This window comes from Astyanax mexicanus, chromosome 14 (assembly GCF_023375975.1).
Source record: "Astyanax mexicanus isolate ESR-SI-001 chromosome 14, AstMex3_surface, whole genome shotgun sequence".
NCBI classification, from domain to species: Eukaryota; Metazoa; Chordata; class Actinopteri; order Characiformes; family Acestrorhamphidae; genus Astyanax; species Astyanax mexicanus.
Window position 1 is genome coordinate 42,634,506 of NC_064421.1, and position 17,399 is coordinate 42,651,904.

General features: G+C 36.8%; 1 protein-coding gene across 2 annotated transcripts in view; it reads left to right on the top strand.

Moving 5' to 3' along the window:
* crip3 (cysteine-rich protein 3) overlaps positions 1-17,399 on the top strand; it is a 28,662-nt gene that overhangs the window by 1,750 nt on the left and 9,513 nt on the right. For both annotated transcript variants that reach the window (XM_022672644.2, XM_022672643.2), the window contains exons 2-3: positions 4,022-4,116; positions 16,527-16,584. In XM_022672644.2, the coding sequence (XP_022528365.1) occupies positions 4,022-4,116; positions 16,527-16,584 (153 nt within the window). The remainder of the gene's footprint in view (positions 1-4,021; positions 4,117-16,526; positions 16,585-17,399) is intronic.

Consider the following 17,399-nt stretch of genomic DNA (forward strand, 5'->3'; position numbering starts at 1 on the left):
AATTAATACATATTTGAGATATGTTGCCGAAGAATGAATCAGTACCTTTATATTGAACATGGCACACAGAGTCTGAGCTTAAAAGCCTGTCTGTGTACTAAAAGACACTTGTTTACTTTGAACATTTGTACTATTGACATTCCACTGGACTCGTGAAAGGCCAAGGTACACTGTCTGCACAAAAGAATTAATAGAAAAAGGGACACCTGCATTCAAAAAGAGGCTATCCTTCTTTTGTTGGAGAAACTGTTTATACAGTCAACAGAGGCTTTCTACGAGACTTAGATACTTTGCTATGATGATTTGTTTGTATTAATATTCAGTGACAAGAGTGTTACTGAGATCAGGATGTTGGACTTGATCAGCGCATCTCAACTCATTCAAACTCACTCAAAGTACTTGATGGAATATCATAATTCCAAACAACACAGTTCCACTGCTTTACAGCTCAATGCTGAGGGGCTTTTTACTTGTCTAGCCCATGAATGGCATTAGGAGTGGTTGCAGTACACAGCAAATTTCTGGAGTTTCTAGAAATTTTCCAACTGCTGCAGATGCAGCATTGCCGAGTAGCATAACAGCGCACTCGGAGGAAAGCGCAGCGACTTGGTTTTGATACATCAGCCCACAGATGCCTTATGCTGAGTGACATCACCCTTTGAAGTGATTCAAGATTTTAAGAAGTGTGATTCAACTTTCCTGCTGTTTATTGTTATATATATATATATATATATATATATATATATATATATATATATATATATATATATATATGGCAGCTGTATTTATAGGGCATCAGAAGATGCATTGTGTTCTACAGTTTTACAATGGGACATTGTTACACAGTAATTTCCTGTGATTTTACTGTAAAAAAAAAAAATCGTTGGTTACAGTGTGCAGAAACATTTGGACACCATGGTCAGTTATTCACCTTCTGGAAATAGTGAAGTAAGCAAAATAAGTGGAAGATGAGCTGATCTCCACAAGCCATAAGGTTAAAGCTTTATTTTATAAACACTTTTATTAATTAAGAGGTAAGTAATTAATGTAATTATTGTGAAATGCCTAACTGCAGCTTTATGGAGTAACCAAACTCTTCAGGCGTCTTGTTTCATTCACAAATAGTCTGTTTATGAATGAGGCTTACATTACACTCTTATTAAAACGTGTGTGTGTGTGTTTGTCTGTGTGTGTCCTTGCTTTTTTTTTTGTAAATCTCCTCTCAGAGAGAAAAAAGAAGTTCCTGCCAAGTAGTGCCACGATATGCAATGATGTAACACACAGTTTAATTGTCAGCCTTTGGCAAACTGAAACACAAACACACACACACACACACACATTCTCATAGGGATGCTTTCTTACTTTGGCTTTATGCAAGTGCCTAAATACTGTTTATATAGACGAAAGAACCACAGAGACGTGAACACAAAGACGTGCCAAGCGGCTGAACGAAGTGTTCAGACACGTTACACTAATCCCACCGGTACTTTTTGTGTCAATAATATGCTCTCACACACGCACACTCAGACACACACACTCAGACACACACACACACACGCACATATATATGTATATGTAATTACCATGTTAATCCAAACAAGTGTATGCTGGATGTGTGTGTATGTGTGTGTGATTACAGCACAGTCTTTGTGAACTGTCATCAGAAAACAATAATCATAATTACTTTAATGAACACAGAGCACCATGGCTGTTTTGGTTTGGCAAAGACTTGAATATTTGCACTGGTTCTAACAGAGCTTCGCCAGGGGAGGAGGGGGAACCCCCCCAAATTAATCATGTCTAGTCGAGTTGTTGGAGTGGCTGGCTCTCAGTTATATTCCAGAAAGTTCTCACACAGATACGCAGCCTGAGATGAGAAGGACTCTGATCTATCTTCTTTTAAAGTTCTGTTGTTAGTCTGGTTCAGTTAATATAGATACTGTACACTGTAAACCCGGATAAGTTGAATTTACTTAAAAAAAGTGAGGAAACCGGTTGCCTTAAAAATGTTAAGTAATGGGTTAAGAAAACTTAAGTTAACATGACTTAGAACATCAAGTTATTACAACTAAAGGGGAAGTTGATTTAACCTTTTTATTTTTGTTATATTGTAAGACTGCACTGTAAAACGAAAAGTTGACTAAACTCAAAACTTTTGTTGTAACCGATTACCTACTAAATTTTAAGTTTATGAAATATCATTTTTTAGTACAATAAACTTAACAAATACATATAATATATGTATTTATATAATATATTTATATTTAAAATGAATATTTTCCTAAACTTGTATTTAGTCTTCTTTCTGGTATCACTCAAATATTTTTTTTAAATACTCATAGAAAAGTAGATGAAAGAAAACAGTAAAGAATTAAAAGTACTGAGAGCACAGCGAGAACACAGAGTTACTGCAGCTCAGTAAATGCTGAGCTTTTTGTTCTATAGCCAACACCACAGAAACCAAGTATTTAATCATAATATGTGATCTACAAGTTTACCTAAGGTAGCCCCGGGGAAATCACTACACACTGATGGTGAGTTTCAGAAACTGTTGGACACACCCAGTATGCAAATAGATTGTGACAGATGCCAATTGAAATTAAGCTGTTTATGGCAACAGACTAAACTCAGTTATTATAAGTTGATTCAACTCAAAGATCTCAGTTTAAGTGTATATATGTGCCCACGAATGTTCAACTAACTCAAAATAGTTAAGCATTGTTTAGAAATATCTAATTTTATGTAAAACAGACTTAATTTATTTGAGTTCAAACAACTTCTGGGTTTAAAGTGTAGTATTGTGTTGGGTTGGGTAGTCGAGTTTAACGCCACATCAGCTCGTCGGCTATTTCGCGGCAGGAAAGGTACTGTCTAATCACAAGGTTCTACGATCTAAGCCATCGCAAGGCAGACAGACACAGACAGACACACAGACACATTCACTCACACACTCACACCTAAGGGGCAATTTCAATCAAGTTCCAATTAGCCCGAACGTGCCGTCTTTGGACTGTGGGAGGAAACCGGAGAACCCGGAGGAAACCCACACAGACACGGGGAGAACGTGCAAACTCCACACAGAAAGACCCGGGTCGCCCCAGCCGGGAATCGAACCCAGGCCGTCTTGCTGTGAGGCGGAAGTGCTACCCACCGCGCCACCGTGCCGCCCGTAGTATTGTGTCAAATACCAACAGTTAGTTTTCCTTGTGCTAAAATAGACACTTCTTTCCTCCAGAAATGAGATTTTAAACCTTATTCTGTAGGGTTAGAGTTAGGAACTAAGCGATTGACAGACTTGGCTGGAATGGCTGCTGGTTTGGAGGAGCTACTCCACTGTGAAATGCAAGGCTCTGAGGCATTTTTATCCAATAAAAATTTAAAAAGCAGCAAATTCACAAACCTTTGTGAAACTACATGCAGAACAGTAAATCATGGAATTGCGTAATCAATCCACAGTTAAAAAAAATACCTTATATATAAAATATAACCAGCTATAATGAGCTCCTCCTTCAAACAAGTCTACAATCAGTCCTAAGTGCTCTATTCCTCGGTGAAAACACCCATAATCTACAGACAATGGGTTAGTTTTCCTCCTCACAGTGTAAAATAACTTTGTATAGAACAGAAAATACAGAAATCTGTTGGCAAAATGGATCTAAAAATATATCTTTCTCTATTTTAAAATGAAATTATAGTATTTTCCTGTGATAATTTAGTGTTGTGTAGATAAAACCAGATATGTTAAAAGATATTCTACTTCATGTTGTGGTTAGCTGGATTGCGTAACAGTATAGTGATACTATGGTAATTTATGCAGGACGGGAATTGTCTACTACACGAGAGTTGTCGCTCGGCCAGTGTTGTGTTCTCCTGGACTTCCCTTTACTCCTGTATATTTCAACACGGCCTACACTCATTCAGCACTGATCAGGTGATACTCTGCCTCAAGTGATGCATTCTCACCCTCTCTCTCTCTCTTTCTCTCTCTCTTTCTCTCTCTCTCTCTCTCCCTCTGTTGTAGCGGAGAAGGTGAGCTCTCTGGGGAAGAACTGGCACCGGTTCTGTCTGAAATGTGAACGCTGTAATAAGATTCTGTCTCCTGGAGGCCATGCTGAGGTAAGGCAGCTGAAGGAAGGCCTCGTGAGTTGAACAGAAGGGGAGCACTGTGGTGACTGCATCATCTAAAAGCTTGTTGAGTCACATGTATGAAGTAAACTATGCAAATAAAGAGTGAAAAGGGCATTTGGCTACATCTCAGATCATCAGATTGAGAATGAACCTGCCAATGTTTAGAGAATCTTATCAAACTGGGCGAGTCCCACCAGCTACAAAGCTCAGCACAGGAAAAAACAAGGGAATTGATTTAGAGCCAAAAGTGGGGCAGCACATGGGTAATAATCCATATATATATATATATATATATGGATATATATGATTATAATTTTTATGACCTCATACATTTTATAGAGTTTTATGTAACTCTGTTAAATCTAATGTCACGTATGACCCAGGCAGGGAGACGAGGAGACGGACGCAAGTCCAGGTAGGGCGAAATTAATAATTTAATAAACAAATATAAATAAACAAAGAAACGAGAAACAAATAAACACTTAAACATAAAACAGGGATAGATATATAAGGAACCGGGGAATAAACTAAATAACTGAAAATAGATAAACATATTACGAAAAAACAAAACAAACGAGAGAAACTAAAGAACATAAACTAAACCAACTAGAGATAATAATGAGAAACAAACTAAACAGGGCAGGGAAATATATACAAGAAATAAACTAGAAATCAACACAAAGCAGGGTATATACAGGGAGCTATGGAACACGGAGCTAAACAAGAAACTAGAAAAACCATACAAGAAATAAACAGAGGTAAACACGGAGCAAATAAACGACTAGAGCTAAGAGATACGAGGAAAGACAAAACAACAGGGGAAGGTGCAAAGACCGACCAGGGACAAGTGGCACAGGGGATCTATTTAACCAAACAGAAAACACACTAGAATAGGAAACACCTGGGGAAGGGGCGGAGCTACAAATTGACAAAGGTGGAAAAGTACTGAGACAGAACACAGGGGCACAGGTCACGTGGGACACACAGAGACATTAGACAAGGCCAGGACGTGACATCTAAGGGTTTAAAACATACATGAAATAACTGGTTTGAGTTTATATTACTTGAAACAATGTCTACTTCAGGTAATAAGTACTCAAGATCCTAAAATGTGGTTCGCTGCAACATAATTAAATACGTTTGGTGCACTTGAAATTTAAATTTGTTTGAGATTATGTTACTTGAAACAACAAGTGATATCAACTTAAAATAACAAGTACTAAGAAATTGTATTACTTGAAACAACCAGTGATGTCTACTTAACCCTTTCAGACCTGAATATTATGATGATGTTCAGTGATGAAAAATATGAGAGTGCGCTGACAAAACACACAGACAGACAGACTCTAATACTCAAATATATAATCTATAGAAAGATATAATCTATATGTCCAGTGCATTGGAAGCCTGTGTTTAACTTAACTTAACGTTATACATATATTTTTTTAGATATTTTATCCCTTAAACCATAAAATGATTGAAAAATGATTAAAAACTCAATTAAAAGTGTTCCAAATCACACAACATTGATAAAAAAAAATAGCTCTTACTTTGTTTGGCTTTATTTAGTACTGCCTTGCCCTGACGTCTGTGCAGTGGGCGGAGCTAAGCTCTGGTTTTATTGTAAAAAAAAATAATAATTAAATAAACTTTTCATTGGCTGGTTCATGGTATATATATATTCTGATGAACAACAGGTGGTATAATGTTTATTGTAATGGACGCAGGGTCTGAAAGGGTTAAATTAACAAGTACTGAGAATAGTAGAAAGGTATTTTCTCAACACAATTTAATAAGTTTGATGCACTTTGAGTTGCACTTGCTTTTTTGAGTTTATGTAAAAAAGTTTTGTTGCCATTACTTTGGATTTTTTACAGTGTAAGTAATGACATTATTACTGCACTTTAATTGTCAGACAGTTTTCTCCAAATTTTTTTTCCAAGAGATGTAATAAACAGCTCTCACCTCTACTCACCAGTGCTGTGCTCCAGAGGAGGAATGGCCTCCTGTTGTGCTTTAGTTCCTCTCATTGTTTTTTCCTTCTGCTCTTCAGAAGTTTTTTCCTGCAGCAACATTCTTGATCAAATGGTCCAGGTTACAGGTTACAAAGCTGTTTTGTGACAGTGACTGTTTTAAATACATGCTAGGTAGGGGTGTAACTGTATAGAAAATTCACAATTCAATTTACACCATGGTATAAACCCCACGGTTCGGTGTGTTTTCGGTACGGTTGGTGGAAAAAATAAAGAGGCTGGTCAATCTGTATAGCCTCATCTTTATTATCTTCATAATAACAATAAATCTTCATTAAAACCATGTTTAGTTTTTTGGGATGGAATGTTTTAAGCGTATTACTGGATGCATTTCAGTGTTTGAGTTCTTTTGAAGAAATATCAGCATCAGATTTCTAAAAATTATATATATAAAAATATATTAGTGGTGTCAATCACTTAAAAATGAATTAAAATCCTAATAAATTTTTAATGCTGGTTTTGGCAGACTAGATCTTTTTTTATGTATTAGAGAGAGAGAGAGAGAGAGAGAGAGAGAGAGAGCATGTGAGTGTGAGAGAGAGAGAGAGAGATAGTGTGAGCAAGAGAGAGAGTTTATTGGTTCCACAAGCCATCTCTATATACTGCCTGTACCGTGTATTCTGTATGCGTTTGTGTGAATTAAACAGTGACCCACATACCGTGATGTACCGTAACACCCCTGATCCTAGGCATATACAAGATAAGATAAACAAAACAGTTTTGAAAACCTGGTGTAAATGAGCATGTGCAGAGTAGTTGGCTTTTTTGATTCAATTGCAATCAAAAAAATTTGCTAGACAAGGTTATTTATTCAGACCAAATTTAAACAAGTTAGTTGAGTCAATTAGTTACAGTTTATTCAATACAATTTAGTATTTTTATAACCCAGCTGGCTTTGGTATTTTCACTTGGTTTTCTTTGGGTCAGCCGAAAGATGACATCACAATAAGGAAACCTGCCTAAGGAATACAATAAGAAAACCTCAGACAGTACACAGCAGAATTAGCCAGCAGACTTTGTCTGAGGGAGGGATCTGTACCTTCTTTCTGTGGCAGGTCAGCAGATGTGAGCGCTCAGCTACTCCACTCTGCATGCCGCCTGGGTGAACTGCTTTAAGAGAATTTAATAGTAAACTGCTTTAATAGTATATTGATCTTTACTGATATTACAATAGTAACCATACACTTTATGGTAAATATCAAAGTAATATTGCTTTAAGTTTTGGCACTGATATTTTATCTGTGAAGCAATGCCTGCAACAGCCTGGTTGTTACCTGGTTGTTACCTTCGTAACCTTTGGATTAAATAATGGATTACATTTAGAGTGATGTGTCTTTTAAAAGATATTGAGTCTTTCCAGCCCTGTCGTTTATGCAGCTTTAAAGGTTGCAGTGCAGATGAAATGTCTGTACTGTGTGTTCAGCAGAGCGGGTCTGATTACAGTCAGTGTCTGACAGTGATTGGAGATGGATGATTTGATCTAGTCCAGCTCTGTCCTGGGGTGTCATCTTGACCCAGTGGTGGTAATGGGGGAGGATGAATGGTAATTGTTGGAGAATTTGTCCCACCTAAAGCATCACTTTCTTAGAGCACTGTCAGACAATACAACAGATACTGCTCTTAGAAACCTGTAGTTTACTGTTTATTACTATGTGCCCTGTTTAATTTACTTAATAATTTGAGGCACTTTATTTTAAGCAGTTGACAACTTAATTAACTGCAATCAAACTTAAAACTATTAGTTATTAGGATATTTATTAGTAGGGCTGCACATTATATTAATTAAGCATTGTCGTTGCAATGTGCACAAGGACGTGCAATGTAATTTAAGGCAATTAAATCAAACACGGCATGTTGCAATGTTTTTATTCTTGACACAAGAAGTAGATGCACAGCGCTGTCTCTGTGTCTGTGTGAATGACAGGCTGCTGCTGCCTGAGAAGCATGAGAGGGAAAGGGGAAGCGTGAGGGGTGAGGGTGTTGAAAGCTAGCTGTTCACCTCAATCCAGTCCAGTTTTGCACAGATATTTACAGTTAAAGCTGAATTCATTTTAATCCCAGAAAATGCTTTTAAAAAAGACATTTAAATGCCTGATTAAAGGGACGATTACTGTTGTTTTGCTGTTTTCCTCTGGTTTTAAGTGCTCTGCGCTGACTCAGCTCTTGATTGGTCCAGACACGAGACGTAGGATGTTATACCAATTGCTTTGCACAATATTTTTGCTTTAAACTGTAAGATCACATGACTAAAACAGAATTGTATAAATCTTCTTTTTAATTTCTTTTAAGTAAAGCATAGTTTTAATTTAGAAATAAAATGCTTTAGAGTAAACAGTATAATACACAGTCAACACAGAGTCAGCTGCTCAAAAAAAACGAGGCTTGCTCTTACAGCCTACAACAAAGTGACCAAACAGTCAATTTATGTTATGTCTTAAATGTTTATAATCCTGCACATCTTACTGCTAAAGGAGTTATTTTATCTCTTACATCAATCACACCGTCACACTCTTCTCATCAGTTAACCTGAGTAAGTCAGTTGTGACTGATGTGATGTGAAACGCAGGAAATCCCTGTGCTCTTTATGTCTCACTCAGTGACCTGTGCAGTAGAATATCCAGTGCAGAGCTGCAGAAGTAGATCAGTAGGAGTTAAATAAGGCTTCGGCACTGGATTCCAGGTCACCCAGAAACAAAAGCATGCTTTCTGCTTTGTGGATCAAGAGCCCCGTCTTTTCCTTCTGTAGTTTCCCCCTCACTGTCTCGCTGTCAGGCCTCGTTTGGTGGTCCTGCATGATGGGATTGGAAGCATTTTCTAGTTCAGTGCTTTGATCCCTCTGAGGTACTAATTTCTGAGACTGTTAAGTTTCTTACTTTGTTGAGCTGCAGAGTATATTGTTTGGTAATTGTAAACCTTATATTTTAAATTATGATAACTTACTTTTTTCATTTATCTTAATTTATCAATTAAGTTTTGTGATTTCAACTAGACTTGAAATAGAGTAAGAATGTATAATTAAATCCTCAGTAATTTCTCAATAAAATGTAAAAAAAAAAAAAAAAGCCATAATGGCTTATCTTTTAAATTATAAATTATTCTAGTCAGACATTACCAGTCATTATCACCTACTACACTGTCCACTATGGGTGGTAATGCCATCTATGGCATATTCCAAGTACACATGTCAGTACACATGTGACACTGTGGATTAGGCAATAATGTTCCATCTGTCTAGAACCCACTACCCACTAGCCAGAAATAAAAACACAGTGATTAGGTTCATGTTTCTCATCAAGTTACACTTTGGGCCCTATTGTATATGGAGGACCAAAACTGCCAAAATAAAATATTAATTAATAAATAAATAAAAACGTAAGTAAATCACTCAGTAAAAGTAATATGGTGATTAAAACAGTAAAGAATAATTATAATTAATATAAAAATAAATACATGTCTATAAAAATAAATATCTTAATTATTTGTTATTTATAGGTTTCTTTATTAACATTGTTTAATTTTTAATTAATTAATTTATTTATGCATTCATTTATTTGCTAATTTATTTATTTCTGTATTTCCTTATCCTTATATGATAATGAAGGGGCGTGTTATATAATAATCTTCTACGTTGCCAGGGGCAGGACATATACAATCAATCTAGGTTATCTGACATCGATCAACCAATAGGAATGCTAAGACACCGTGACATCATTGCTGGACAGCCCCTTCATTATCATATAAGGAAAAGAAAAAACAGAAATCAATAAAATGGAAAATAAATAAATTGGGAAATAAATAAATCGAAATATAAATGAATGCAAAAAAAAAATACAAAGGGAAATAAATAAATACAGTAATAAATAAATCAGGAAATAAATGAATGCAGAAATAAATAGTTATGTAAATAAATAAACATAAATAACAAGTATTTATTTGTATATTAATTATGAATATTGTTTACTGTTTTAACCACCATATTGCTTTTATCGAGTGATTTACTTTTGTACATTTTTATTTCTTTATTTATTTTTAATTTTGGCAGTTTTGGTCCTCCATAATTGTATACTAAGCGAAAGGTTGCGATGTTCTTTGCTACCTTGCCCAATTTTCACACCTTTCGCCCGCTTCGCTAATATAGGGTCAGAGTTTAGGAATAAATCTACACTGATGGGTGTCCGGGTTTGGAAGTGAGGTGTGTTCAGGAAAATTTCTGGCGTGTTTCTATCGTGGTGATAGGAATAATAGCTGTATAAACCTACTATAATATGACTGCACCAAAATTCTCTCCTCTCCTATTAATATACAAGCAAACAGGGTGGAATGTGTTGGTGGAATCTGCAATAATAGCTTTAAACTGTTTATTTTCAGGAAAACGACTGCTTATTTTCAGGACTAGATTACATAAGCTATAAAGCTGTCCCACACTCTTTGTGGACCTCTCCCAGCAGCTCGGAATGGAAAGAAAAGAAAAAGAGAAATCTTCAGTATGTTTCAGATGGCAAAGCTTAAAAGTGCAGATATAAACATGAAGCAGCATTTGGTAGTTATAAGACTCTGGTATTAAATGGGTATTGGAAAGAGAAATGTGTAGAAGCAGAAGAAGGGAAAAAAGGTGGAAACAGAGAGCGAGACAGGGAGGCTGTTGGAATGAGGGAGAGGGAGAGTTTGGCTCGGAGGAGAAGAAGGAGATTCTTTCAGTGTTTCCACTGTGTTTCTTTTAACAGGAAACGTAAATCATAATATTCTTAACCTCACTGACATTCCAGGGTACAGAACACAATCAATCATCTTTAAGCTAAAACTCTGTCCATTTACATCTGGTACATTTAGAGTCCGAGCACTCACCACTCACCAACCAGAGAATCTGAGTCTCATAAAGACCTCACTGTACCTCCTCACAATACACAATAACACAAAGACCACCCTCATTCACTGCCAGGGTACCAGTAACACAATCCACACACACACCTTCAGTCTTATTTCACGCATATTTATTGAATTACAAATTTATTGAATCACTTATATGCAATTTTTTTTTTTTTACAAATGAATTGCAAAATAATGGATATAAGTTGCAATTAGAAAAGCTAATGCACATCACTTCCAGGCAGTTAATATGTTATTGCCAGTTGTTTTGATGTTGATAAGTGGCTTCTGTGCTATCCCAAGTGGTTGCTATGGTGTAGCGTAACGGTTTCTTTATGGCTTGCCATGGTATGCCATGGTGGCTTTCATGGTGTTCTTACCTGGTTGTTATGGTATTTATAAATGAGTATGATGGTATTCCAAGTAGTTGCTATGGAGTTGCAGAACTACTGCTTGTTTCGGGGTCCTTCACAGTTTGAATTTTATAGTCAGTTAAAATAAACACTTTCTGGAGTTGTTAAAGTAGAAATGCTGAGTGTTATTGTAACTTAAAGCTCCACTAGGTAGGATTGAGATTTTGTGCTTGTGGGCTCCCCCTACAGTTGTAGAGTGTAATAAATGTTTCAGCCGGATAAGTTTCTTGTTTTCTGGCTTTCACAGACATATTCTGTCTCTTTCCAGCTTCTGCCAGAGTGTCTGTATGTTAGTTTGTAAAGAATGAACCAGTAGTCCTTGTAGAACTGTTAGAACTAAAGGTCGGAAAGCAGGTCGCAGTTCTCGCGAGCGTTGGTCGCGGCCGCCTAGCTAGTCGGGTATAAAATCATCCAGCATTAAACTGTAAAGCAGGGGAACTGTGTTCTCTGCAATGAAGGTGCTTCATCCTATGCTTTTGGGATTAGATGCTTTTGCAGTGAACTTCAATCAAATCCTTATAGTTCCTTATAGCTCCAATTCCTTATAATGCTTCAGAATGAAGTAAAAATCTTTCCAAGACAGTAATTAAAACCGTACTTATATCCATATAATCATGCTTAGTATATTAGTTTATCATATTTATGTGTTTTCTGTTTGCTATATTTCCTCAGCAGCCCTCAGGCATCTGTTCTTTTGTTACTGAAGCGGATCTTAATGGACAGGTTGTTTTATTTGTGTGGGTGGAGTTTGCTGGTAAATGCAGCTCTCTCCTGTGGCCTCAGTGCCCTTTATCTCTGGTTGGCATTGCAAACTCAACCATTAAGTGAATGGCTTCTGTATTTTTAGCTTTTGCTAAAGGAAGGGGTACACAGCTGTGAGAGAATAAGAACAATAAGACAGTGTTTTATCCATCGGCAGGTACTGTGTATTTATGGAGGAGGGTAGGGCCTTGTGGGATTGACAGGAAGAGGTGAGGTAAAATCTGAAGGCTTTTGTGCAGTATTGAACTATCTTATCCTGCATTCACACTGTGAGTGTGTAACAGTAGTATAATTAAATTCTCACTCACCATACATTACCTAGTATTAAGAACCAAAAGCACAAGGCAGTTGTCCATAAGCAAGCAATGGTAATTTATATATAGCCACAATGGACGCCATACAACAAATCATTTTACTTAATTTATAATTACTAACTGATTGTACAAGAAAAGATAGCCTTGTTAGGCAAGATCACACATTGATGGTGGGTATGGGAGCATGCCGATATGCAAATAAATGGCATCAGGAGTCAAAAGGAAAGATATATAGTTTGTGCGATGTTCAGTTTTTTCTCCTGAAGGAGGAAAAGATAATCTCCCATAGGAGTGTTACTGTTACTCTGCTGTAGAGTCTGTTCAATGGTCACTTAATTAAGTTTAATTAAAGTTTAGTGAGTTTATTCCATAAGGCAGAATTTGCTGTGTACATACCAGACTCACTGTGAGTTACAGTGAACTGTCTGACCCTTAGCCTAAAATAAGAACAAGAGATAAAGACAAGAGCCTCTGAGAGAGAGAGAGAGAGAGAGAGAGAGAGAGAGGGGGAGACATACAGTAGTTGTGTTGAACACTGGCTCACACTTTAGGTATCAACGGTTCACGGATAGTGATCAGGACAGCCTGTTCTGTCTCATGTATTCACACACACACATTATCACTATCACACAGTATTCACTATTAAATCTTTAAACGCTATCGCTCCGACTGAAGTATGATCTCATATCCTTCATGGAACTTCCTGACTGCCACATAATTATCCAATGGCATGATAATTACCCAGATGAAGCGTTTGCATGAGTGTGTTCAATCTACAAACCCTACCTTCTTCTTCAAAGTATTGCGATACAGTGTATGTTTACAAGTGTGAGAAATATTGATAAAGCAAAATACTGCAGTACTGTGTGTGTGAGAGAGAGAGAGAGAGAAAGAGAGAGACAGTGAGAAAACAATACATTAACAATACAATAAATGAAACAATAGGGAAGGGTTAATAAGGTGCTAAATTATTTAATAAAATCTACTTAGGGACCGCAACTAAATATACTTCAATGATTGTGAGATACACAGTTTGGGTGTGTTTTGGGCGTGGCATAAAATAAACCAATCAGTGTGGCAGTTGTCATTCCTTTAACAGCGCATCGCTTTTGTGAGCCTCAGCAGAAGATAGTGACCTGCTTGTTCATGCTCTGAAGGTTCACCAGCAGCTCATTTAATTAAGGGAACAAAATTCTTTTTTTTTTATTCTATTTATTGTTGAGTTAAAAGTCCGTGTGTATGTGTGTTTAACGAGGGGCAGTGTACACCTTCGTTTGGTGAACCTATAGGAACCTATAGGAAAGTACTCTTGACGATTAACTGTTGACTAGGTTTAATTCAGTCAGTGGAGCATCTGTATTTTCCACTATCAAAACAGCAACACACCAGGCATTTACCTGCCCACACCTCACTTTCAGACCAACACGCCCATCAGTGTAGATTTATTCCTAAACTCCGATGCTATTTTAATGCCATGGGCGGCGCAAGATGTAAAAATAGACTGTTGGCGGGGATTATTTATACATATTGATCATTGCTTTGATAATGTCAGAAAATCAAGGAACGAGTCAAAGAAAAACATCTGCTGTCCACCTTAAAATTATTCATCGTTAAAGCAGCGAAGGAGAGCTTTGTGCTAAGGAGGAGTTCAGTTGTGAGTGTGTGTGAGTAAGTGTGAGTGTATTTGTGAGTCTCTGTGTGGGAGAACGACAGAAAAAAAGACATGGCATTCTGCAGGTAGGAGAGGGGATGAGGTCACAAGCTAAATTTGCAGACTTTGAGCACATCAGCCGTTCACTGTTCAGTGTCTAAATATTGCCTTTCTTCCTTTCATAGATAGGAATGTGCTGAGGAACATATGGGAGCACTTTGTTAAAAATGACAAAAATCTTTCGGTTTGGCTGAAAGTGTGTGGCTGTGTGTCTGTGTGTGTGTGTAGCTGTGTGTGTGTGTGTTTGTGAGAGGAAAGCATGGGTTGGGTTTCAGCCTTTTTTTTTCAAATCCAGGGAAAATTCAGTAGCATTATGAACACAAAAGCCAAGACACACAAATCCACCCTGCAGCCCCCGCTGCTCCGTCTGCGCGGACGACGCGCTGTAGCGGGAGAAACTTTCTGTAAGTTCATTTCAAAAAGAACTTCACCAGATTAAACATTACATATCTATGAAGTTTACTTACTAAAAAGTCAACTTAATATAAAATTAAATCTACTGACCATAGACCTTCACCACCCGGGAAACCCTCTGTTTTCACCCCTTCCTTCCAAAAAGAGACTCAGACAATTAAAAACAAGGACAAACAGATTGAAACATAGCTTTTTTCCTCAGGCTGTGAAAGCTATTAAACCTTCCCCATTGTGAAGAATATCCAGAGGAGCTAAAGACAATTATCCATTTTGATGGACATTCTCAGGGAACTCCCCCTACCCTTCCCACTCGCCACTTTAAATAATATTATTTATTGCACTTTTTATATTCTCCTCAGTATTAATATATTGTCCTGAATTATCTTATTGATATGGTGCTATATATATATATATATAAATTATTTTGATTAAGTCTGTTATATATGTAAACACTGCCTTAGAGAGAGGACACTAAAACTGCATTTCACTGTTTTAACATTGTTTTTAACAATTGTTTTTAACATTGTTTTTTCAGCGACAATAAATTATTCTACTCTATTCTATTCTATTCTATTCTATTCTCTTCATTATCCCTCTGTCCATGTGTTTGTAGCCTATTTTTCTGTCATTTGTTTGTGCTGTCCGGTGTCGACCAGAGGAGGTCAGTTTTCTTATTGAGTCTTGGATCCTCCCAAAGTTTCTTCCTCCCAGTCTGAGGGAGTTTTTCCTGGCCACTGTTCTTTTACTCAAAAGAGACTTGCACCAGTATCTCTGAAAAGCAGCTTTGTGACAAGATTTGTTGTAAAAAACACAATATATATTTTTTGTTTTATTTAATTTAATTAAATTATGTAAAAAAAAATCCTGTAAATGCATTTCTGATTGATATTTGTAAATGTATTTTAAATGATTGACTAAAAAAAGAAGATAATTTTACTGCAATAAATGGCACTTTCTCAGACTGCATATTACAAAATAGCTTTTCTTAGCCTGGAGTTATGTGATGTATTTTGAATGTTTTTTATGTTTGTTTGTTTTTTAACAATAGTCTTTTCAATTTGATATTTCACATTAATGAAATGTCCGTGTTGCTGCAAGAGTCAAGCCTTCAATAACAATTTCATCCACCTTCCTCTATGTTTCTTTTTTTTTATATATAACATATAAAAAACATATATGAAATCATGTAGTTACTTCAAAGTGTTAAACAAACCACAATACTCTGGCTCTTATCTGGGGTGTTGTTAACTTGTGGTTTCTGAAGCTGGTATCTTGGTATTTCTGATTAACTTATTCTGTTTAACAGAGAAAACCCTTGTGCTTCCTGTTCTGGGGAATTCTTGATGAGAGCCAGTTTCATCCTAATGTTTTTGATGGTCTTTCTACGTATGTGTTATAACTGATTATTAATGATTTTTAAGGTATTTACAACCTAATTAGTAACCATTAATAAACTAATTGTAAACCATTTATAAACCCTTTATAAAGGTAGTCTTATTTTAAAGTGGTACCAATTCCAGATATGAAAGTTCAGCACAGCTGTTAACTGAAAGCCATTCCAGGTGACTCTACCTCATAATTTAGTAAAATTCTGAACTGAGATCAGAAAATATTAGGTTAAATGTTTGTCTTTTCAACCCCTACTTCTAAAGCCAGGGTCAGAGCACAGGGTCAGTCATGCTATACCATCCCCAGGACACAGAAAATTAAAGGTCCTGCTTAAATGCTTAACAGTGGAAGCTTAGTGAATGAGGGTATTGAACCTACAACCCTGTGATCAGTAACCCAGTGCTTTAACCACAGCAAGTGAAATTGAATCAGTATGTTTATGTAGTAGTAAAGACTGCAGAGTTATAATATCATTTCCTTTTATCCTCCCCACCAGCATGATGGACTGCCATACTGTCACAAGCCCTGCTACGGAACCCTGTTCGGACCAAAAGGTGAGAATAACAAATAACACTTGCAGGCTTATTGAGGTTCATTTAAAGCAGCACTAGGTAGGATTTCCTTGATTTTTTATCTTTTTAAAGAAGTAAAATTACAGCTTGAAACTCACTGCAGCGCTGCATTGAGGTGTAATAGGAGGAATAGCGGTGCTCTTGTGTCTGTGCCGGAGCTCCTCTGAGCTCAAACCAGACTCTGTAAGTTTTTTTTTCGAGGCGGCCACGACCAACGCTCGCGAGAACTGCGACCTGCTTTCCGGCCTTTAGTTCTAACAGTTCTACAAGAACTACTGGCACTCTGGCAGAAGCTGAAAAGAGACCGAATATGTCTGTGAAAGCCAGAAAACGAGAAAGAGGAACTAATCCGCCTGAAACATTTATTACACTCTACAACTGTAGGGGGAGCCCACGAGCACAAAATCTCAATCCTACATAGTGGAGCTTTAAGGTTTATTGTCATTGCAGGCTGCTTCTGCTTTTTCACATAAAACACAGTTTATAATATAATATAATACTGTATTATAGCACAAACCTCCTTTTATAACATCAACCTGTCCAGAGGCAAATTTACATAATAAAGTAATGAGGTTGATTAATGTGTATTTTTCCAGTTATTTAAACAGAAATCAAATCAAAATATATACCCTCAATATGTTTTTTGCGGATCTCAATATCACCTATTGTGCTAAATTAACATGAATGAGCCATTATGTGTTAAAAAACACAGTAGTTTGTAACGATATGGAGAAATGGGCTGCAAAATCCAGGCGTGGAAACTGAGTCAAGAGACAAATGACTGACCTGAATTCCTG